Here is a 23,889-nt window from a genome sequence, read left to right as displayed (position 1 = left end):
AATAGTAAATTCCGGATTTTTGATGTCCAGTTGACATAAAATTTTATTCTTTTGCCAATGCTGGAGAGGATTCTCCCCAATAATTCCTTGCTTCTTGAGTTTTTGTAATAGAGGGCTGAACTTTTGCTCAAAGGTTTGATTTATTCTTCCTGCTGAGAAATTAACCATCTCCTTGATTTGTATATATTCCTCTTCATCAAGATCAAGTTCTTATATAGCTGCATTAACAGACGGTAATGTATTGATTGTGGTTAGATTCTTATAAAATGTTACCGTATTTCCTTCAATATGAAGTCCGCCTTGCATTGCCCGAATAAAATTGCATTCGATAATGAATTGAATATTGTCCCCTAATACCATTGGGAAACTATAAGTGTACGGGACTCGGAAAGTATTATCTCCTATAACCATCCTTCCATTCTTGAGCTTCATTTTAGCAGTTTGCTGTGAATTTATATCGCTAGAATTTACTACGAAGGTATTCTGTTCTAGTGCCTCTTTTGGAACAGATCTCTGGTCCACGCAACAGGTAGTTGCTCCAGTATCAAGGATTGCTTTTAATTTGAATTTTGGAATTCCTGGTATATCGATTTCCACTGTTAGATTATAGAGCATATTTTTGACTAACCGTGGACTTGATGTGGCTGTTATTGTTTCTTCAATAAGCATATTTGCAACTTCTTCTTCGAGTTCCTGGAAGTCCTTTTGTAAGTCTTGTTCTAACTGAAGGGCTTCCCATTGAGATTTATAGTATGCAACTTCTTCCTTTAGCCTTTTAATTTTCTCTTCACACCATATTATGTAATTCCTCTGCTCCTGTATTAAATTCATTGGATAAAAAGGAGTTGATGGTGCGGGAGTAACAAGTACCTCTTTATTGAAGTAATAAGGTCCGTATAGGTTGCATATTGTCAGAAAACACTCTGGGCAGTGTATTCTTGCCCTTTGGGTAGTAGCTCTTTTACAACACGTGCATATATGTGACTGGGTTACAGGAATTTTTTCATTGTGTTTCCATTGGTGCAGACAATTTGACTGGTCTTCCGATAATCTAACTTGTTGCCTGTATCCACCATCTTCCAAACCAAGTATATATATTGAATTTAATTGTAAAGTATGAATAGATCGTTCTACCTCAAAGGTATCTTCTTCTCCTTTAGAGATGCTGAAGATAGCATCACTTTGTGCCTCTCCTTCTTGCACAGAGAGAATATCGCAATCATCTGGTAATTCAAGTTGCTCAAAGATAGCAACTCTTTTAACATTTATTCTTTCGTTTGGACAGTCTTCGGCGAAATGACCCTCTTGTCCGCATAAGTAGCACTTGCATTTTTTATTTCGGAGTAAATGTTTTCGTTTTTCTATTCTTGCATGGGTATCATGTGGTTTACCTTTGTAGGTTTTGGACTGTCTTACGCCGACTTTCTTTGCTCTAGGTTTCTGATAATATCCTGGAATAGGAATCTGACTGCAAAAAGATAAATCTTTCAAAGATCTTTTAAAGGTTGCATCCTTACACTCTTGCTCCAGAAATTTGTGAGCAATGATAATTCTTGGGAAAACACCAACGGTTAGGCCTGGATGCTTTGCTTCAAAAGCCGCCTTAATTCTATTCCCCAGATCACCGGGCATCTTTAACCAGAAATTTTCTGATAGCTCTGGTCCTGCATAAAGCCTCCCTGTCTTTGCTGCCAATCGCATATAATCATTGATGTATTGAATAATATTTTTAGCCTCCCTGTCTAACATAATCGAATGCTTCATATCTTCTAGTATTTTGAGAAGCAAAATCATCAATAAGGTCTTCAAAATCAAGTTTTTCTAACACCTCATTTTTTATACATAAAATTGTCAAACTATTTACATTTAAATCATTATCATCATTTTCTCTCAATTCTTCCCGCTCATTCGTTGCATGATTATGATCATCATTTTCTCTCAATTCTTCCCGCTCATTGATTGCATTATTGCTCATTTGTTATGACTTTCTTCTTGTAATTCATCAACTGAATTTTTAATTGAAGAGTAAGTTTTAAAAAATTTACAAAGAACACCTTTGTGAGTTTTAATAATCTGTTTCACTCTTTTTCTTTTGTTTCTTTTCTAATTCCAAGATTGATATTTTTTTAGAAATATGTTTGTATTACAAATTTCATGTGTAAAAATAAAACACACAAAACTAGCAACAAAGCCAACATTGAAACAAACACAAGCAGTGAAAATAATAGTCAAAGGATAATAAATCCTGATTTGTGCTTGAAGCAATCGGTATAAATTATTCTATGATGATTAAAATTGGGATGATTTATTTAAACTCTTTCAAATCTATAAAAAAATCATAAAATATTGACTCCAATACAATATTAAAAATCAATATTGAATATTGATAATAAGAAAAAATATAGATAAGTAGGTAACTTACGTTGTAAGTTTATATATTGATGAATGATGATGTTGATGAAACTAAAATTAATAAACTTTTTAAATTTAATTAGAAGAGATTCAAAGGAGAAGAAAGGAGAAGATTAGCGTTCGAGATTCATACTTTACTCTTTAGAGTCTTGACTTCTGTAAACAAACTAATGAAGAAAGAATTGTACAAGAAATAAAATCTTGGAAAGAGAAAAAAGGATCGTTTACCTTCTTTTTTTCTTTCTTTTCATTTTTAGATTTTTTTCTTAAATTTTAATAGAAAATATATTTTTTTTGGACTTTTATTAAAAATTCAACAATATATATATATATTTGGACCTTTATTAAAATAATCCAATCAAATATTTTTTAGGTTTTTATTAAAACAATCTAAGTATATATAATATATATTATATATGCATGTCAAATTTGGGGTCCCTAAAAATCGGGGGCCCTTGGCCATCGCCCTCGGTGATATGTCTCAGGGCCGACCCTGCGTTATTGTTATTTATGCTTTAATTTTTTTTTGCCATCAAGTTCGTCTTTCATTACACGACGAATTTCTTGATAAACTTTTTCACATTTAGAGACATCTGGATATTCACTAGCAAGATGTTTTAGGCGTGTGATCCCACCACCACGTTCAATCATATCGCAATGCAAACATTGCCAATGAAATCAATTTTCTAATCGATATGCATGTCTCTAAGCTGGATTATAAGATTGTTGTTTTGGTATCATTACTTATGCATTATAAAAATGTAAATATTGATAACTATAAAAATTAATAAAATTAAAATTTTGATTAATAAATATGATAATTATATTATTAATTATCAATTTAATTAATTATCCATTAATTTATATAATTTATATCTATATAGTTAGTGTTTATATATTTTGTACCATATATAATAAAAACTACTATTTATATATAATTTTAAAGCTAAATTTATTCAAAACATCTAAAATTATATATTTTAAAAAAATGATTAATAAATAAATAATTTAAATTATTTGTTATATGTTTAACAATTTTTCTTATAAAATTTTCTAATATATCACAAATTAAATTAATTTAAGTAAACATGAAATAATTAATTTAGATATATATAAAGAATAATTAATAGATAAAATTTACTATAATTTAGTTAATAAATAAAAAATTTAAATTATTTATTCAATATATTTTAAAATTTTCTAAGATATCACTAATTAAATTGTTTAAGTATACATGTAATAAAATATTTAGATATTAATTAATTAATAGATAAATTTTAATAGATTTTTTGATGGATTTTATTTGTATTTAATATAAAAATAAATTTAAAATATTAATTTATATATAATTATATAAATTAATAATTAGTTCACTTAATTAATTATTTATTTATAAAAGTATACTAATTCGTTATTTAGGAAAAATACATTTAAATTATTTATTCAATTCATAATTAATTTATTTTTTCATAAAATTTTCTAAGAAATAACTAATTAAATTGTTTAAGTATACATGTAATAAAATATTTAGATATTAAATAATTAATAGATAAATTTAAATAGATTTTTTGATGGATTTTATTTGTATTTAATATAAAAATAATTTTAAAATATTAATTTATATATAATTATATAAATTAATAATTAGTTCACTTAATTAATTATTTATTTATAAAAGTATACTAATTCGTTATTTAGGAAAAATACATTTAAATTATTTATTCAATTCATAATTAATTTATTTTTTCATAAAATTTTCTAAGATATCACTAATTAAATTGTTTAAGTATACATGTAATAAAATATTTAGGTATTAAATAATTAATAGATAAATTTAAATAGATTTTTTGATGGATTTTATTTGTATTTAATATAAAAATAATTTTAAAATATTAATTTATATATAATTATATAAATTAATTATTAGTTCACTTAATTAATTATTTATTTATAAAAATATACTAATTTGTTATTTAGGAAAAATACATTACAGTTTAATAAAAAAATATGAAAAATTAGCAAAAACTGACTAAAATTATGTATAAAATAAGTGAAAATAAAATGCGAGTTATAGCATGCCTAAATAAATTTTAGGTCATAAATGATCAAATTTTGACTAATTTAATTTAATCTACTTACGATAATATTAAGGAATTAATTAGAAAATTAAAGATTAATAAAGGAATATAAACTTCTATACTAAAAAATAGCCAAAATTAAGTTAATTTTTTAAAACTCCAACTCATAAACGAAATTGGTCATCTATTTAAATTATAATTTACTTTATATAATTTTGTTTATAAATATTCTATATAATTTTTATATTAAATAATTAAATACTATAATTTATATTACAGAAAAATTAAATTTATTTAAATGATTCAAATTTATTTTAATTTTTGAATCATTTATAAGATTTTTAAATTATTTATAGATTTTTAAATTATTTTAAAATTTTAAACTATTTTTATTTATAAAATTAATTTAATATTTAATTTTAATAAATTTTAAATTCAAAGTTTTTAATTTAAATATTTTTAATTTTTATATTTTTAATAATAAATAATAATAATATGAATTTATATGTCATAATTATATTAGTTAATTATAAGTTATATAATAATTAATTAAAAATTATGCATATTTTAAATAATTTATTACATATTTATGTATATAATTTTAATTTGATTTTTAATCAATTACAAATATGAATTTAAAATCTAAATACTTTTATTATTAATAAAAATAGATTTATATATTATAATTTTATTAGTTAATTGACAATTTATTTAATTAATATTAAATTATATATATAATTATCGTTTATATAATAATTAATTAGAAATTATATATTTATATATTAAATAATACATTATATAATTATATATGTAAATATTTATTAAAATTTAATATAACACTGTTATAATAATTATAACAGTTATAAATTATAACATATAAATAAATCTTTTATTTCAATATAATGGTTTTAATTAAAATCGTTATATTAGAATTTTTATTAAAAAAATCCCTATTATCACGATCGTCGCGATTCCGCTGCCATCCCCCTCCTCTGCTCTGTTCGCGATTTTGATCGCAGCTTCTCTACTTTTAAAATGAAAATTTACTTCGTTACCATCCGAGGAAATGTGATTGCCGTGTCGCCGCCTCGTTGCCTCGCCGCTCGCCGCCTCGCCGCCTCGCCACACTGACCCAATCTCGTCGCTAATGCTTCCAGGTAAGTTTTCGTCGTTTATATAATGTTTTTGCCCGGGTTAAAGTGATCTCGTGATCGACAGAAGGAATCCAATCGATTCCTTCTGTCGTGCACTGTGCCGCAACTGGACGCACGCGAAGACACATGCGATGACGATCCGAACTTCACGCCCTCGCGCTGTGTCGGTTGCGTGCTGTCTCGATCACGTGCCGGTGCCGGTCCCTCGTCGGAACGGTAAAATCCGTGAGTTTCGGGCGGAACAATTCGTTACTTTAAACCATGATGCGCACACAAATTGTACCAACAAATCTAACTTACACCTTTTACTAAACATATCAAAAGAATATAGTTGAACACAACTACTTAGTGCATGATTGCATTAATAGTACATGTTGATAGAATTGTTTTTCTTTTTTTTAATGGGTATTTTATAGTTATTGGAAGAGGGCTTATTTGGAGGCATTATGGGTGAGGGGTTGAAGGGATGGTGAACATGTTAGTTTGTTGGTGGATTCTCCCACCGTGAGAAGTATCATGTCTATAGGTTCTTGGGAAAGCCAATAGGAGCATGCATACCTTTGGTAACATTTAAAGTTTACATAATTTAAAACATAGTTTAAAATTTCGAGTCGTATTGGAGTTTCGGTCCGAAACGATATAGTTTCAGTACCTTACCTATTGTGCCGTGGCAATATGATTTTGGTATATTTTTAAATATAAAACATATTAATTAAAAATAAAACATATTAATTAAAACTAAAACATTTAAAATATAAAAAATGTTTTTTTTTAAAAAGGAAAAAAATAAGGGATCACGAGACTCTCATACTGTAAGTAAATAAATAATTTTTTTTATTATATATTTCATAATTAAAATAAATAAAATATATAATTAATGAGAATTTTATTAGGGTGTAAGTAAGACTTTAAAGGTTATCCCTAGTATAGCCAGAAGTTGATTTGAAATTATTAATAACTTTAATAAACTTATTGAAATGACCTTAAGTTTTTTTTTTAATTTTTTTTTCATCCTATGCACCATATATCATTCCATTGAAATAAAATCAAATTGACTGCAAATAATAAACCACACCTCTGCATTCAAACCTTCACCAGTACCAAAAAGAAAGGAAAGCTTTAAATTAGTCAAACATCCCAAAAGTCTGAATTTAATACTATTTTATTCTCTCTAAATCATAAATACTATTTATTTGCGGAATTGTAATGTCCTCAGGAGTGTATTGTCCAATCCAGTTTGGTTAAGGATCCGAGCCTCCAACATCATCAGTTTCTTCACCTGCCATAAACCCAACCTAGTGAGTCTAACTCAGCATCTCCAAACCACCATAGCAAGAATTACATAAATAGTCGCATGCATCATTAAATCTACCTCTACTTGAAATTTATCATCAAAGAACAAGTAAACAAGAGTGTAAGCATCTACCATAAAACATTAAACCTTGAGCATCACATAGCATTTCATGTATTCTTTAAATCCATCATATTATATAACATTATCCTTTCGCATTTATCATATATCATTCATGGGTGGAGGTACATCATATACCCTTTATCCTTTATTCGATTGATCAATCTGTATAATTATGGTACCAGGTGGCGGAGCGTCAGCAACTCTTGTCACTGAACTGTGGCCAAATATGGGAATTTGGTATTGGGGTCCCTCTGGGACCTTGTCTCGTAAACGAGGTCTCTCTAGGGCCTTGATCCTCACAGAATTTTCACTAATCCTTATCATTATTGTCATTTTTCATAATTTTCGTTAAGGCAACCATACATCATGACCTTAATATATTTTGTTAGACCACATAAAGCCCAATTAAACATTCATATCATTAACCTCCATGAGGCTCAAATAACATGCATATCATCAACTACATGAACCTCGATAAGCATGGATATCATCAGCTACATAAACCCAAAATAAGCATTCGTACCATTAGTCTACATTAGGCTCAAATAAACAGGCATATCATTAACTACGTGCAGCTCTTTAAGCATGGATATCATTAACTGCATAAACCTAAATAAGCATTCATACCGTTAATCCACACTAAGTTCAATCAAACATGCATGTCATTAATTACGTGTAGCTCTTGAAGCATAGATACCATTAACTACATAAACCTAAATAAGCATTCATGCCATTAATCTACATTAAACTCAAACAAACTTATATATTAACTACATGAAGCTAAATAAACATGAATATTATTAACCACATAAACATCCCTACTCCTAAAGCTCCTTGATCATTGGGTGACTAAACCTTCATCAAAATCTGCTACACACCTACATCCCCTTCCACATTTCTCAAATCCTGCTGCAATTAGCCCAAGCAATCCTCCAAACCTCCGTTGCTTGTAGCCCTCAATTCCCCCTCGAAAACTTGTTGCGCATACCTCAAATATCCCTCAAAACCTGCTGCCTTGAGCCCTCAAATCCCCCTCGAAAACTGCTGCATATGCCCCAGACATCTCTAAAAAAATCTGCTGCTTATAGTCCTCAATTCCCTCTTGAAAATTTGCTGCATATACTCCAGATATCCCTCAAAACCTGCTGCTTTTAGCCCTCAATTCTCTCTCGAAGACTTGCTACGTATACTCCAGATATCCCTCAAAACCTACTGCTTTCAGCCCTCAATTCTCCCTCGAAAACTTGCTGCATACACAGATTTAAAAGCGTAGAAAGAAAAAGGGTTTAAGAGGTGCCTTTGTGCTCGAAAGCTCGGTGTTGGTGTGGGCAATGACGAAGGGCAACGATGGGAAGATCTTTTGGCCTCATTCTTCCTTCCAAGGTCGGAGTCTCCTCTCCTCTTCTTGCTTACTGCCAAGACCTCTCCCTCTCCCCCTCCCTCTCCCTCTTTTCTTTTCCCCTTCCAAGCAGCCATTATCAATCGGGCCGAGCCCATAAGTCCATTAATTGGCTAATAGCGATTTAGCTCCTTAAATTCCTACTTATTCCTAAAGAAAATTTATTATTATACTCCCCCTTTGAATTTTCTCTTGTTTTGTTTTTTGTTTTTTTTTTAAGAAAGAACTGGACCTTACACTTATTAAATTAAAACAACCCCCTTTCATCCTCTCTCTCTCTGGGGTGACCCCCCACACTAACCGCGATGGGGCTTGCGCGACGTGGATCGCGGCCTCCCTCGCTTCATACAGGTGGATTGCGACTTCCCCATCTCGGGCTCATGCGACTTGAATCGTGACCTCCCCCGCTTCACACAAATGGATGACGACTTCCCCCGCGTCGTGCAGGCGAATCGTGACCTCCCCCGCCCCCCTCGCGTGACGCCTCTGCAGCGGTCATGGATCTTGTGTCAGTCTGCTAGCGGAACGAAAAGTTTTGCTCGATACAACACGAGATTTTAATCCGTGGTTTAAACCTCAAGTTCACCCTAAAATCTCATTATCAGAGAACTCACTTTTCTAGAGGGACAAATCTTGCATCTTTAATTCAAATGCCTATAGTAAATTAAGTGTAGAGAGAAGTTATCAACTACTCGTGGAAGATGCCTTCCGAAAGCCATTGAGCAATTTTCTTGAATACAGTGATATTGGAATATAGGATCAAATTCGTGCACCGTTTCAATGATAAAATGCGTTTGTTACTTATATAGATAGGCCTCTAGCAACTAATCAATGGATAGTTTTTGAATAGGTTTAGTTGACTAAAATCCTTTGTAAGTCGATTGTAATTCCAAAGCTATCTATTACATGCCAACAATCACCGTTTAATAGTTAGTTTAAATTTTTTGCAGTTGATTTAACACTCTAGTCAACTAGATTAACCATCACTTGACTTTGCTTGCTTACACCCTGTAAGTCCATGTTGTAAGCTCGAGGCGAGCTTAATCATAAACTATAACTATGAACCTATTATTCCTTAGTTAATGATTCTCTATAAGCCAAATTAGGTAACCTACTTGGTTTACACACGTCATCCTTTATGGCATCCCTTGATGATGCCGCCTAAATATGTGAATCCATATTATAACTCACTCATAATATCTCATCATCTTCTAAGTCTTCACTAGCTTGCCCCAAACTCCATATTTTTAGATCCCCCTACTTAAAAGTCTCACTTCTAGTAAGAGTGTCAATTCGGGTGGGTCGGGTCATGTTTGGGCCGGGTTGGAATTTTTCTTTTTAAATCCAACTCGACATGAACCCGAATTCAACTTAAAACCCATAAACCTAAACCCGAACATGACTTGAATAACTCAAAAATCTGATTCAAAACGACTTTTTTTTAGCTATTTTTTCTATAATTCTTCACTTTTATTTCAATACTCTATCATTATCATACTAACATTGATATTAATATACATAAAAACATCTTAATTTTTAAAATAAAATTTGATTTAATCCAAAAAAAATACACAATCCTAAATTCAGGTCAATCTGGGTCAACCCAAACCCGACCCAAAAATTTTCAATCCGGAAACCCTCCAACCAGAACTAACCCGAAAATGCCCAACTCGAACCTGATTTTTTTCGGGTTGACTCGGGTTGGGTCGTCGGGTCGGGTCTATTTTTGACACCCCTAACTTCTAGGACTTCCATTGACTAAATAAAGGTTGTGCCTCCACGTCTTCATTAGTTTGTCCCACTCCCAAGACATCACATGCCCATAAGCCATGCTAGTCTTTGCCTATTTGTCTCAAAGCATTGCTTCCAACACTTAATATGCCTAAAAGTCGCACCTTTAAATCTTCTCTTATTTAACCAAAAGCCCTACTTACATGCCCACATGCCTCTAGGTTTTTACGAATTCACTCAAGAGACTCGCTTCCAAGACTTCAAGTGTCAGATGCCCAATACCGTCATCTAGTAATGCCCCATGTGCAATCTACTAAGTCCCTGTAAATTCAATGCACATAACTTGGTAACGCAGACAAGCCTAACTTAAACAACTTACCAAACACATCAAAAGAAATCTTGGTCAAACTTTTGACTGCTTTGGGCACAATTACACCATCAATGGCTTGCCTCCACCGTTTGGCTTGATACTCATCATATGATGATCATCTAAATGGGTCAATTAGAGCTATAATTCTTGTTTAGATACTACATAAAATAAGGAATTAGGTTTAATTAATACTTCAAATGAATGCATGATTACTTACAAAATGGACCTGTATCATAGGGTTAGTCATCACATTTCAATGCGTCTTGACAAAATTTGATGTGGTCCTCGAGTGATCCTAATGATCGAATGTTTTAAGAGGTGTCTATTTGTTTGCCATGTGACGATGAGGAATCGACCTAAGGTCCTAAGGGGTTGTTGGTGAAATCAAGGTTTACAATCTCTATCCGTACCGAGGTTTCGATTTGGAACGATACAGTTTCAATATCGTATCGTGCCGTGCTTATACAACTTCAATATTTTTTATTTATATATAGTAATTATTAGATAAATATGCTTATTATTTATAATTTAAAAATAAATTGTATATTGATTTTATGTAAGTTCTAAATTATTAAATAACTTAATATTGTTAGAAAAAATAATTAAATATAATTTTCTTTAAAGAGAATTGATCTATCAATAACTTGAATTAAAATTGATATATTATAGTATGCTTACCTTACTAATACCAAAAGGAGTGACGTGAATTAGATAAAAGTATTGGTTTTTTGTAACATTTTACTTAGATCAACTTCATAGTTCTCCAACGCCCATATTAATCATCTCATGACATGCAATATTGATTCTGATGTCTCCACATGTCCATCAGTGTGTCCCTATTTAGCATTGGTAGATCAAAACGGATACAAACACAGGATAAGGATGAACATACGTCTCCGAGCTCTAGTATGATGGACCACCATATGATGCATCAGAGTGATAATAAGAAGGCTGAGAGTATGATAAAGTTCGATCAAAATCAATCTTAGCTAAACTCTCTCGCATATCTCGATAATTATGAACTTTCTTTTATTTGTCACTCTTATATCGACGTTGATATTAAATAGTTCTAGTTCTATGATCATAATCTTGAGTTGTATTTGTATAATCTTTCTCACATGTCCATGGCTTCAGTGCTGGAGTACGAGGAACATAATTTTTACACCCACCCGATGCATCACTACTGTCATCATTGCCATGAGTACTTGCACTGCCATCACATCACTATTTTCATTTCAACTTCTCATTAGACTATAGTGTTAGAAGGTGATGATGTTTCATCATTGTCATCATGTTCTTGCTCATCAATTACATCGAGTGGATTTTCAATAATTCTCAATTGACCTCTTTTCATAAAAGTAAGGGTTTGCCTTTTTCTTTCTTGTTAGTAAAAATTGTAGGAGTTTTGCTTTTGCTTTTGTCTTTGTCTATGGACTTTGGTTGAGTTTGGGGTTGGGATGTTTGAGAAAGTCTCAGCCTTAACAGCGCTCCATCAATCCACCATTGGATCATTCTCAGTTTGGACAATCATATTCTTGTTTTTTCTTCTCTTCTGTTATTGCTCTTAGTTGAAGACGCATACTATAATGAACGTACACCATCTTCTCCAAACGATGATAAAAAAGATGATTTCATACTTTTGTATGAATGAGGGAGAAAGTTGACCAATTTCTTTCACAACACTTAAAGACGTTATCTGTGAGAGAAGTTGTAGTGCAATCTTTTTCAAATTTGGAGTTGATCTTTCATATTCTAACTACCACTCGGCTGTAAGATAAATAAGAATAAAATTAAAATAGTATTATATTTGTTGACACTAATTAGTAATAATTTTTACTATATTTACTTGCATCCATTTTATATACGTTGTAATAGGATCGCTAAAAGAACCATATACCTCTCGAAATAATTGACTTTCATTAATAGTCTCAACAATTGATTCTCTATTTGTTTGTAGTCTTGATATTACATTTCTGAAGGCCACTAATAAATTATTATTTGTGTCAAGATTATAACTGTATTGATATGCCGAATTGAGATAATTAAACATATATAATTATTAATAACAATATTAAAAAAAAATTATTATTAAAAAATATGTATCTACCAAATGAATATATTTTTCCATTTGGTTAGTAATTATATCAATGTTATATTGATACTTGGTGATTATAGACATCACTTAATTTCCTCTTTTGTTTCATGAATTAGGCTATAAACGTTGGCCATTTGTGGCTTCTTGTCCATATCGACTTTACATCAAACAACATACAAGGGTTTTACTGCTATAAGAATATCTATGATATAGTCCCCAAATCTAACGGATATAATAATTTTTTACACCTCCTTACCTTCGGTCGTGTTAAAATATTGAGAGACTTCCCAATCCTTAGAAGAGAACATAGCATTCAGTTCACCTTTTTTCTGATTCAATGATTTTAACAGGAGAAAGTGAGTGACAAACCTAGTCATTTCTGGTCGTAGAATGATAAGATTATAAAGGAATTTTGTTAAAAATTGACTTTTTTTCACTACATTCTTTAAACTCGATATCTACTATCATCAAATCGATAGTGTGCTACGCATGATGTCCAAAATAATGTTGGATACTTTTGCTCCAATAACTCTCCAATCCTCTTAAAGTTTGTACCATTACGTGTAATCACTTGCACTATATATTTTGTACTTAACTCTTGAACTACACTTTCCATCAAATGATATATGTAAGGTGCATTAGTTGCATCAATAGATTTATGAAATATCACCTTTCTATTGAGCCATAGTAGAAAGTTAATAATGCTCATCCGTGTAGGTCTTGTCCAGCCATCACACATTAATGTAACCCCATATAAGCTTCATTGCAGCTTGCATGATAGGATCCAAGTCTTAATCTTCTCCACTTGTTTATCTAAATATGAATCGACAATTTCATATGGAGTTGAAGGTTGAATACCAGGACAAGATTTTTGGATGCATGCTACGATAGTATGTGTTGGCTGCATTAGGAGGAATATGATTAAAATGAAAAAATTTAGCAATATTTTAACCGATTTTTTTTTATCTTTTGCACATGTATCATCAATTCTGGTTTGTTTGTTAGCTTGGTTTAGGAATGCTAGTGGATCAATATTAGTAATATCAACTGCACATCTTCGTCCCATAGAAGGAAAAACACGGCCAATACTACCTTGTGTTGAAGTAATACGAACACTTGCACTCCTTCCTAATATTGTTGCAGTAGTTGAGCCACTTTCACTATCACTTGCCACTTCTATGTCACATATTTTGCTCATATTCATATTGAATTTGAGAGGGAGAGTTGCTAAAAATCTTCGTCATTTGGAACTTCACCACGACCTTTAAATTCATCATAGATTGGTTCTTTGGAGCTTCGGCTATCAACAAGTTCACGTTGTCGTTGTTGTTTATACTGTAATACTTTTTTTGCCATCAAGTTCCTCTTTAAATGCACGACGAACTTCTTGAGAAACTTTTAGACAATTAGAAACATCTGGATATTCACCAGCAAGATGTTTTAGGCATATGACCCCACTTCCGCGTCTAATCATATCACAATGCAAATATTGCCAATGAAATTGATTCTCTACTTGATGTGCGTGTCTTCAAGTTGGATCATAAGATTGTTGTTTTGGTGTCATTACTTAGGCATTGTAAAAAATTAAGAATAATACACATTTTGGGCAATGATCATCATTTTATAACATCATGATTGTCTTTATCATCGTAACTTACAAATTAAGTATATAAAGAGTCCTAAAAGCAATATTCTATAACATATTTTTATAAAGTAAACTTGAAACAATCTCCTAAGAATATAAATTCAACTTTCTCAATTTAGAATGATTGCACAAAATTATAAATGTTTTATTAGGAATCATAAACTTGCAGCATACCTTTATCAAAAATTTCTGAAACAAAGGATAGGTAATATTTCCTAGACAGATTAGAGACATTCTAAGACAAAAATATATGTTTCATATGCTTAGGAAGCAAGAATCCTAAAAGTAAAATGTTAAATATGTTAATATTCATATATCTAAATCTCAAATTGATTCTAAGAAAAAAAAATTATCTATAATAGTATATAAATTAATACAAAAATGCTACTTTATATATAATAATTATATAAATTAAATATTTATTTATTTATTTAATTATTAATTTAAATAATATATATTTAAAAAAAATAAAAAAATATGAATATGAATTAAACAGTAAAAAAATTATAAAATAATAAAAAAATTATTAGAATATAAATTTGATTTATTAGAATTTTTAGATAAAATTTAAAATAGTAAAAAAAGAATTTTTAGAATATCAATTAATAAAATTTATTATTATTATTTTTTTTAAATTTAAATATATTTTTTATATATTTTATTAGGATAATTTAATTAACATTTATAAAAGCCTATTCGAAATATCCCATTTAAGTTGGGAATTAATTGAATTAATTAAATCCTTAATTTTTTGATTGTCCTCACTAAACTAGGAATTGCAGGCATTGCATGCGTCTGACGGTGTCCTGTGATGCTTTCAGCGATGCCAGACGCGTCCCACGATGCTTTCAGCATGTGAAGCGCGCCCCACAACGCTTCCGGCGATGTCAGAGGCGTCCTACAATGCTTCTGGGACACTGTGCTTTTGTAAATAGTGGTCGGAGGCATTTAAGATGCCTCCGGGACACCTTGGGCTTTTGCGAAGAGTAGTCGGAGGCACCTCTGGGATGCCTCCGCTCGCTTTTCACAACTATGCTCAAATTGAAATCATACCTATCCGGAGAGTGGTCGCCGCCGTTGCTGCCGCCTAGTTGTCGCCTTGCCACCATCTAGCCGCCGTTGCTGTTGCCTCGCTATTGCCTCACTGTCGTTGCTATCGCCTGGCCACTGCCTCCCCGTTGATCTCTTGTTTGTTGCCTTCGCCACTGTCTTCCCTATTTTATATAGTATTTTTTTGATTAATCGATCGACAGAAGTAATTGATTTGATTCCTTTTGTCACGCGTTTGTCTTGATTCCTTCCACGTCTGTGGAGTTGCGATTCCTTCTCTTGCGCGTGACCGTCGCACTCTCGATTCCTTCTATCGCTATGGCACGGTAATGACGCATGTGAAATTGTTGCATGTGCTGTGCTGGTACTGCTCTCGTGTTGGAATGGTAAAACTTGTCCGTTTCGGATGACACATAATAGTATTTCAATCACTAGGTGAACTCATGCCTAGAGTAGTGGTTACTTTGATGTGTTTGACAAAGACTTTAAGTTAGGTTAATATTGTGACTATGAGTTTGTCAATTGTGTAGGTGTAAAAATCTTGGCGAATAACTGCAGGTGAGTAGTTGGAAAAGTCTAAGTAGGTTAGGGTTGACTAAATACTTGGCAAATAAGAAGTATAACAAGTTTTGACAAATAAGGAAGACAAATAAAATAATTCAATTAGGCCAAGGTTGACTACATATTTGGAGGATGAAGAAGTCCAAGACAAGTTGGTAGATGTACAAGTCTAAGAAGTCCTTTGTAGATGGAGAAGATCAACAGGAGCTAACAAGATACTCAAGTGGCGTAGGTGTCAATGGAGAAGGCTTAGAGTGGAGGTGAAGTCAAAGAGGACCTAGAGACCTAGCCTTTTGGAAAGCAGAGGAATACTCATAGCCAAGGTCTCTTGCGAAAGGAATACCCGGAGGTGAAGCCTCTTGGCAAGTGAAAGAGGTCCAGAGGTAAGGTCTCTTAGTAGATGGAGGAAGCACTAAGGTGAGAACTCTTGGCATGTGAGATCTGAGAGATTATAAGCCACTTGTAATCTTGTTTTTAGCAGACTTTTACCTAGGCATATACTTGACCAAAAAATATGGTGTTTTTGGTTGTAATCGATGATTGAAGCCTTGACAAGAAGACTCAGTCAACTGATTTAGTTGACTGGAAGTTAAGCTCAACTACTCATTGAGGAGTCAAGTCAACTTCATAGTTGATTGTAGACTTTCCACGTATGAACAGAAAAGATCTATTTCAATTTGAATTGCTTGATCAACATGATTAAGGAACTTGAGTTAACTGTACAGTTGATTGCCAGAAACAACCTACTCTTTATTTGAATTGAGTCAATCAAAGAGGTCTTAACTATTGGAGGATAAGGTTGCAGCAAGTCATCTGTGTCGATTGGCAGGTGTGAGATGACTATATTCGATTTGAATTGACTTAATATTATTTGAGTTGATTGGAAGCATAATCAACCAAAAGATAAATTTGTGATCTTATCCAGTTGAGTCGATTGATAGGTGTTTAGTCGATTGAAGACAATAGTTGGTACATAAGGCTTTCATGATCAATGTTTCGGTCGGTTGTTAAGGATCTGAATCTATTATAATTGAATAGAGCGTGTGAATGATATTTAGCTCAATCTGAAGGCTATAAATAGAGGGGAAAGAGGAGCTAGGCCAACAATCATCAAGCAACAATCAAGCTATCATTCTACAACATTCACATTGCTTTATTTTGTCTTTTATTGTTCTTTAATAGTCTTTTATTTTTAAGGCTTAAGGTTTATTTATTTTATTTATTTATTTATTTTTTCATGAGATAAGTTTCTTTGCCTTTAGAAGGAGAATATAGACTTGTGGGATTTTCAAGGACTTACTTACTAGTCAGTAGGCCGTAGACTTGGAGGTTCAGACCGTGCTAAATAATTTTAATTAGTATTGGTTTACTTTGCTTTTGTTTTTCCACTACATATTAACTTTTTTATTTAAGCTTTGTACTTGACTAATTTTTGTCTAAAAATTCATTGCTATTCACCCCCTTCTAACTACTACCTTGAATCTATAAGGGTGTCCATTTAGTTTGAAATAATTGGATGCTATATTTCAATAATTGTTTTCTGGAACCAATTTCAATAAACTTATCTTACAAATCAAACTGAAAGTAAACTTAAATCATCAGTTTTACTTGATTTAGTTTGGGTTGTTGAATCAAAACTTTTCCTTGACAGAAGTTTTGTTTAAGAAAATATATTGGCAATATGTTCAATTAAAATGTCAAATTGTAGATCACAACATGAATTTTATAATATATAAATTTTAAAAACTAAATTCATTTAGTTTGGTTTGGTTGATATACGATTATCCAACCAAACATGTTATATTTTGATTGATTTGAATAGAACTGGATCAATTTAGCTAAAAAAATTCAAAGTGAACTTTTGTTTGTTCACTTTAGTTTTTTTGGTTTGAACCCAATAATTGAGATCCATGATGTCCCATCTCAATATTTGAATGCTATGAATCTCCTTTGTGTTAATTAATTAATAATGCTTTTTGGGGCATCACCATGATGTTGGTAGGGTGCTTGGAGCTAGAGGGTTTTCTTGATAGGTTGTGAGGTAGCGTGGGGGAATCTTTGCGAGTCCATTTGGATTTTAGTTTGGGGGATCATGATACCAACTCCTTAGATTGATGCTGTTGGGGCTCAACCCCTACACCAAGCCTTCGTACCGTGTTGAGCGAAATGGTCAAAGCGTATCATTCAAAATAAATTACCAAAATTTGATAAAACTCGGCACTGAGATAATATTTCTTACGTTGTTGTGTTGATGAGTACCATTTCATTTAACATTTAACAATCCTTGGCATGCTAAAATTGTGAAAACATTATTATTATTTTTTGGTAGTTTGTCTCCATACAAGATAATGCTAAAATCATAACATTCTAGATGGAAAACAAACATTTGTTTATCTTTATCTTTTTCATCTCTTTCTTCTTTCCTTCTCCAATTCACCATCGACACCATATATCGAATCATCAATATGATACCAAAACAACATTGTTCCTGTCAAACACTGAAACACTAGCACAATTGGAGATTTCGAATCATCTAACCTATAGCGTGAGAATTCTTGTATTTTTAACCCTACATTCAAGTTCTTATGGAAATGTAGCGACCCTTGTTGAGATATTACAGTTGGACTCTATAACGCATTCCATTCGGGGAACAACTTAGCATTAACATAATAGTTTGATGGATCTATTCATAGAACATTCACTTATGTTTAATGTTGACTTTTTCATCTAGACGTGGGATTGGTATTGGCTGGTTTAAAGAGATTTTGAATCATATACAAGCAAAAATTGTTGTTGTTTTCCTGTTACATATCAAAATTATATCCAAAATGGATGACTTCTCTCAATATTATTTGCAACCCAAAACTGGAAAGAAAATTCACTGGCAGAAGAATTTGAACTTAGAAAAACGTACTTGAGTAGTGTAAATTTTGCACTGTACAACTTGCAAAGCCCATCTATACGTCAATTCAACTTGGTATTTTGACTGGAAGTGGGTCAATGTAATTAAATTAATTAAGTTGTCCAAATAATACCCAAGCCATGTGTTTTTTAAGCACACTTTAAATTAACCTATGCTTATCATGTGGAATCATTGTCTACTGACTTATTTTCTAATAAAAGAAATTGACATGAAAATTATCTATTGTTAGGATGACCAAAATCAATCTTCAGTTATTTTAATGGTTTTTAGCCATTCTCAACTTCAAGTTCTAAGGTGTTGAGAACATATGGATAACTTAGTTTGATGTCTATTGCAAAATTTTGTCCTGCACCTTTAATTTAGTCTTGAACTTTCTTAGAGATGATTATTTATAGAACCATCAATGCATATTATCTTAAATGTCTAGGTCTAGTTGGCCTCAATCTAATAGTTAGGACGTTAAGATGTTAATAATAAGCAGTCTATAATTCCAACAAATATTTGCTTACCTATTTGGATTTTCATGTCCAATAAATATTAGTAAGATAACTCTGGCATGGTTGTAATTTTAACATAATCAAAACATCTTGAGAAACAAATCAGTGACATTGCCAAGTCTAATAAGTGCAAGATCCTGGATGATGAAAATAGCCAAGTTGTAGAAGCAATCAAATCTGACTTCTTGATGATCCGTTTAATCCAATATTTGGGTTCATTTCCTACTTAAATAGAATGAGTTCTATGCCTGGTGCATGAGGCTTCCAATGAAGGTTCCAGGAAGGAGAAAATTTATGATTCTATTTTTGTGAGACAAAATATGTTCCTATGCTTTACACCTTCATTGAGTGTCTCAAAAAACCAAGCTTATATATGCAGTAAGATTGGCGCTTTTTTAAAATTATGTGATTGAAGTGTTTTATGGCATTGAAGGTGTTGGCAACCAAGTTGCTAAAGACCTGGAAGTTGTTCCCATATATTCTAATAAATTGTTGTTGGATGATTATTTGGTGATTCTAGGCTAGATACTAGTCTTTTTTGGGTGTTACTATGGATTAACTTAAGTGCAATGTGCATTATGCACTAGTACTAATTTGAGAGTTTTTGTCAGTGGGATTTGTGTTTCTGTTAATTGCAAAAATTAATAAGGCTGGTATGGTCTTGGTTATTGATTGTTTCATGGGCATTCCAATTGTTAGTTGATACTGATATTGTATCGAAACTAGTAAATGTTAGTGTGTTTCTTGTGTTGATATGGTTTTGTTGATACCAAGCCAGATAAGGCTTGTCTTGGCCGTTACCATTCAGAACTAATCGAGTTCGAAAATTCACTTCCCTTAACTGTCCCTGCCTATTACAACAAGATGAAACACTATAAAAAGAGGGAGGTGAAGAGGATATGCACTAATGGTTAGCACTGGTCAAGATGGGAAGGTTCTCTTCCTATTAATCTTTGTTTGATTTCATCTACTGGTGTTATGGGAAGGAGCTAGAACAGTTGGGAGGTGGAGGGGAAGAGGAGACGCACCAATGGTTGGTACTGGTTGAGATACGAAGGTTCTCTTCCTATTAATCATTGTTTGATTTCATCTACTGGTTATGGGGAGGAGCTAGACCACTTAGGAAGTGGAGGGGAAGAGGAAATACATTGGAGCACCAACATTAACAATGAAGAATGATAAAAAAGCTGGGGAAATTGAAATGTAGCCATATTTTGTACCTATACCTTATCTAACTTCATTGTGTCAGGCTAACTCCTGACACAATGAAGTTATGTTGTTTTAATTATAAGACTTTTTAAATTATTGGTCTTGGATATTTTGACATGTAATGAATTATTATGATTAATTTTAGGTTATGTTATTTTTATTTTACTTATATAAGTATATTTTGTTTTTTCAAATTTAAAAATTGATGTACACGAAAAGCTTGCGTTATGCGCTTCGCTATGTATGCTCCGTGATGACAAGATAGCAATGCTATGAACCAACGCTACGCAATTTAAAAAACACTGATCTAACTTCAATGTGTCAGGCTAACTCCTGCTAGTGATTAGCTGAGATACATATCTTATACATGTTTCTAGTATCAGATATTACGAGAGGATTACTTAATATAGAACTTGGAATATTATGATATTAATTTCTATAGGATTCTACATGATTCAATTCTCCTATTAAATGTAAACCACTCATTTTAGTAATAAGGTGTAATCTAGTCAAATTATTCTTGTATTTTGTAACTTTTTGCTGTTCAATTGACTTTATGATTGGTAGAGACTTATAGAGTTAAACAAACTGAGTCAAATGGGGATTATTGGATTAAAATTCTATTAAATTCATTTCAAAATGTTTTGAAGCATGTTTAAGTGCGTTGAATGTGAGAACAATATGGTACCGGCTTGAACTATTTTGACCGACCAAAACTCATATGATATTTTAAACCTTGACTAGGACAGTTAGCAAGCTAGTTTTTAGTGTTTAAAAACAGTCAGGTAGAGAACAAATAAAAATACTCCACGAACTTTTAGGTTCCCTCATAACCCATCTCCAAAATATAAATGAATTTCACTCTGCTCCTTTTCATATTTCATACAAATGAGCTGGGCCATCTTAATATTATCTGAATTATAGTCCATTTACCTCTTCAGTTGAAGTAGTGTCTCGCTTGGTCGACCTTCATGTGTACAAGTTCCCATAATTGCTCTAAAGATATTTTCATGTGGTTGCATATGCACCAGCAAACACGTGCAGGGTTCCCATAAGCATACATGATCACATATCCTAGTTATGCTTGATTTAAAATAGCTATATAATAATAAAAATAAGAAGAAAAAACAAGAAGATAAATTATGTGACCTAATAAGATTTGATGTTGTCAAGGAAAAATTTCTTTTTGGTTAAGAAAAGAGATGACACTTCAGTTATGCTTGATGTTAGAGTTAATATCTAGGTTTAATGAGCTCAACCAAGATGGAGTTTCAAATTCATTTATATCAAGTGATATAAATAAATGAATGACTACATGACACAATTGAAGAGCGCGGAGTGTGATGATTAGGAGAAAGTCAACTATGATTGAACTTCCTTAGCAAGATTAACAGATTAAATTCTGGAGTTGTTTGCATAAACCAGTACTAGTTGTCTATTACAACTGTTGGAATATTTATCCTGCTCGCATTTTCCTTTTGTTATTTGTGATAGAGTTACATTATTTTTATTTATTATGATGTCTTCTACATATGTTTTTCAAAGTTTTTGTTCCCAGAGATTCGTGTTTTAGGAATTAGGAATAGTAATGTACCCTTATTAAAATCAGCAGAGTGATCTCTTTGTATTGCTGTAGTTCTTGGCCATCAACAAAAGATTAATAGTCAAGATAATGATATCCATTCCAAAGGCCTATACTCCAGACTAAATACCAGAGTGCAATACTATGCATGTACAAATCATATTTAGAAACCTCTCCCATGAACCATCTAATCTAAGAGGGAATCTGATACTGATCTAAAATGTCTCCACATTGACAAACCATCATTGTCTATAAATGTGCACTTTTGATGTTAAAACTTCATCATCATCAAACTATGGGATTATTTAGGATAGTTCAACAAGGATCACATCCCTACATTGGAATGCCATTCTCGATATTTACTTTTGAAAATTTTGCTTCCATATTTTTAATCTATATGCTTGTTAAACAAATAGTTGTGGATGGAGATGTTTTACAGGTTTTTTTTTTGTCATGCAGATTGAACAGCCTATTTTGTTTCTATCTGGGTTGCAAGATGAGTTAGTTCCCCCTTTGCAGATGCAGATGCTGCACTCTAAAGCTATAGAAAATAACTCGGATTGCAGATTTGTGGATTTTCCAAATGGCATGCACATGGATACATGGTACTCTGGTGGTGATCGGTATTGGCGAACAATCCAGTTGTTCTTGGACCAGTATGTTGCAGAGTTCAAAGAATTTAATGCTAATGCAAAGTAGGTGACCACAAGGGGTAAGCCAGATCTTCCCTATCTGTGAAATGAAATGTGCTCGTAAATCTGCCTGCACCAAAAGTTGATAGATTGAATTTACTACTTTTTGGTTAGTTGCACTATTAATCTAATGTCTGTCTCTATGTGGTGATTGTTGAATTATAGAAGCAGTGGAAATTTTAGACAATTGTATGCATTTGCTACTTCTTGACATGTGCATGTCCTTGTAGATGTGGCAGCAAGGTGATCTGCAATACTTTAGACCAGCTCTGTGTAGTATGCAAACCAAACGCCAAAGATGCTGCAGCAATTCTATATTTAAACGTGACCAACCAGCCATCTGGTTGTGCTGTTCATCAAGGCAGTTCAGCAAGTTTTTTTAAGCACACAGAAAATGTGGAAGGTGTGGCTATCATCTGCTTCGGCTTCCCACAACTAAATACCTAACAGATTTGTTTGCATGGAATAAATTTGAGAGTTTAACCGACACAATCATCATACCTGTAATTTTGTCATTAGAATATTTTGGGGATCAAAGAACCTAATGTGGACACAAAGTAGATAACAGTGGTAAGTTATTAGATCTTCCCTAGCTATCAAGTGCAATGTGCTCATGGGTCTGACTGCACCAGAAGTTGTAAATTTAATATTTACTGCTATATGGATAGTTGCACTATTTGTCTAATGTGTAATTTGATAAGGTGTTTGTGAGCCAACAGCCTAAGTTAGTCATAGATCCTCAAGTTGTAAGATTAAGAACAAGGGATTAAAGAAAGGGATTTTAGCTCGAAGACCAAACTTAGTTTACTTACACATTCAATGAAGTTCATGAAAGTAGGATTAAGGAGCTTAGGGTAGAGAAATATACTTTGAGGAATCAAGTAGATTTATTAAAGTTAGCTATAGAAAAATTACCTCAAATATAGTGAACATGATTATTGAGAGCCAAAAATTAAATTTTAGCAATAATGGCTAAACTATGAAGCAACCAAGAAAGAAAAAAAAGCTTATCATTGTCTTATTGCATGGGGGCAATTCCAAAACTAAGACCATTAGTAGAAGATGGATTTCTAAGGG

At 32.1% G+C, this 23,889-nt stretch overlaps 1 protein-coding gene across 2 annotated transcripts in view; it reads left to right on the top strand.

Annotated features, from left to right (window-relative positions):
- LOC122051092 (alpha/beta hydrolase domain-containing protein WAV2-like) overlaps positions 1–23,497 on the top strand; it is a 34,785-nt gene extending 11,288 nt beyond the window's left edge. For both annotated transcript variants that reach the window (XM_042612042.1, XM_042612043.1), the window contains exons 7-8: positions 22,580–22,832; positions 23,043–23,497. In XM_042612042.1, coding sequence (XP_042467976.1) covers positions 22,580–22,819 — 240 coding nt within the window. In that variant the 3' untranslated portion in view covers positions 22,820–22,832; positions 23,043–23,497. The remainder of the gene's footprint in view (positions 1–22,579; positions 22,833–23,042) is intronic.
- Positions 23,498–23,889: the final 392 nt, after the last annotated feature.

The sequence above is a fragment of the Zingiber officinale genome, chromosome 3A (genome assembly GCF_018446385.1).
Source record: "Zingiber officinale cultivar Zhangliang chromosome 3A, Zo_v1.1, whole genome shotgun sequence".
Taxonomy (NCBI): Eukaryota; Viridiplantae; Streptophyta; class Magnoliopsida; order Zingiberales; family Zingiberaceae; genus Zingiber; species Zingiber officinale.
The sequence above is the reverse complement of the archived record's forward strand: the minus strand, read 5'-3'. Positions and strand labels throughout refer to the sequence as shown.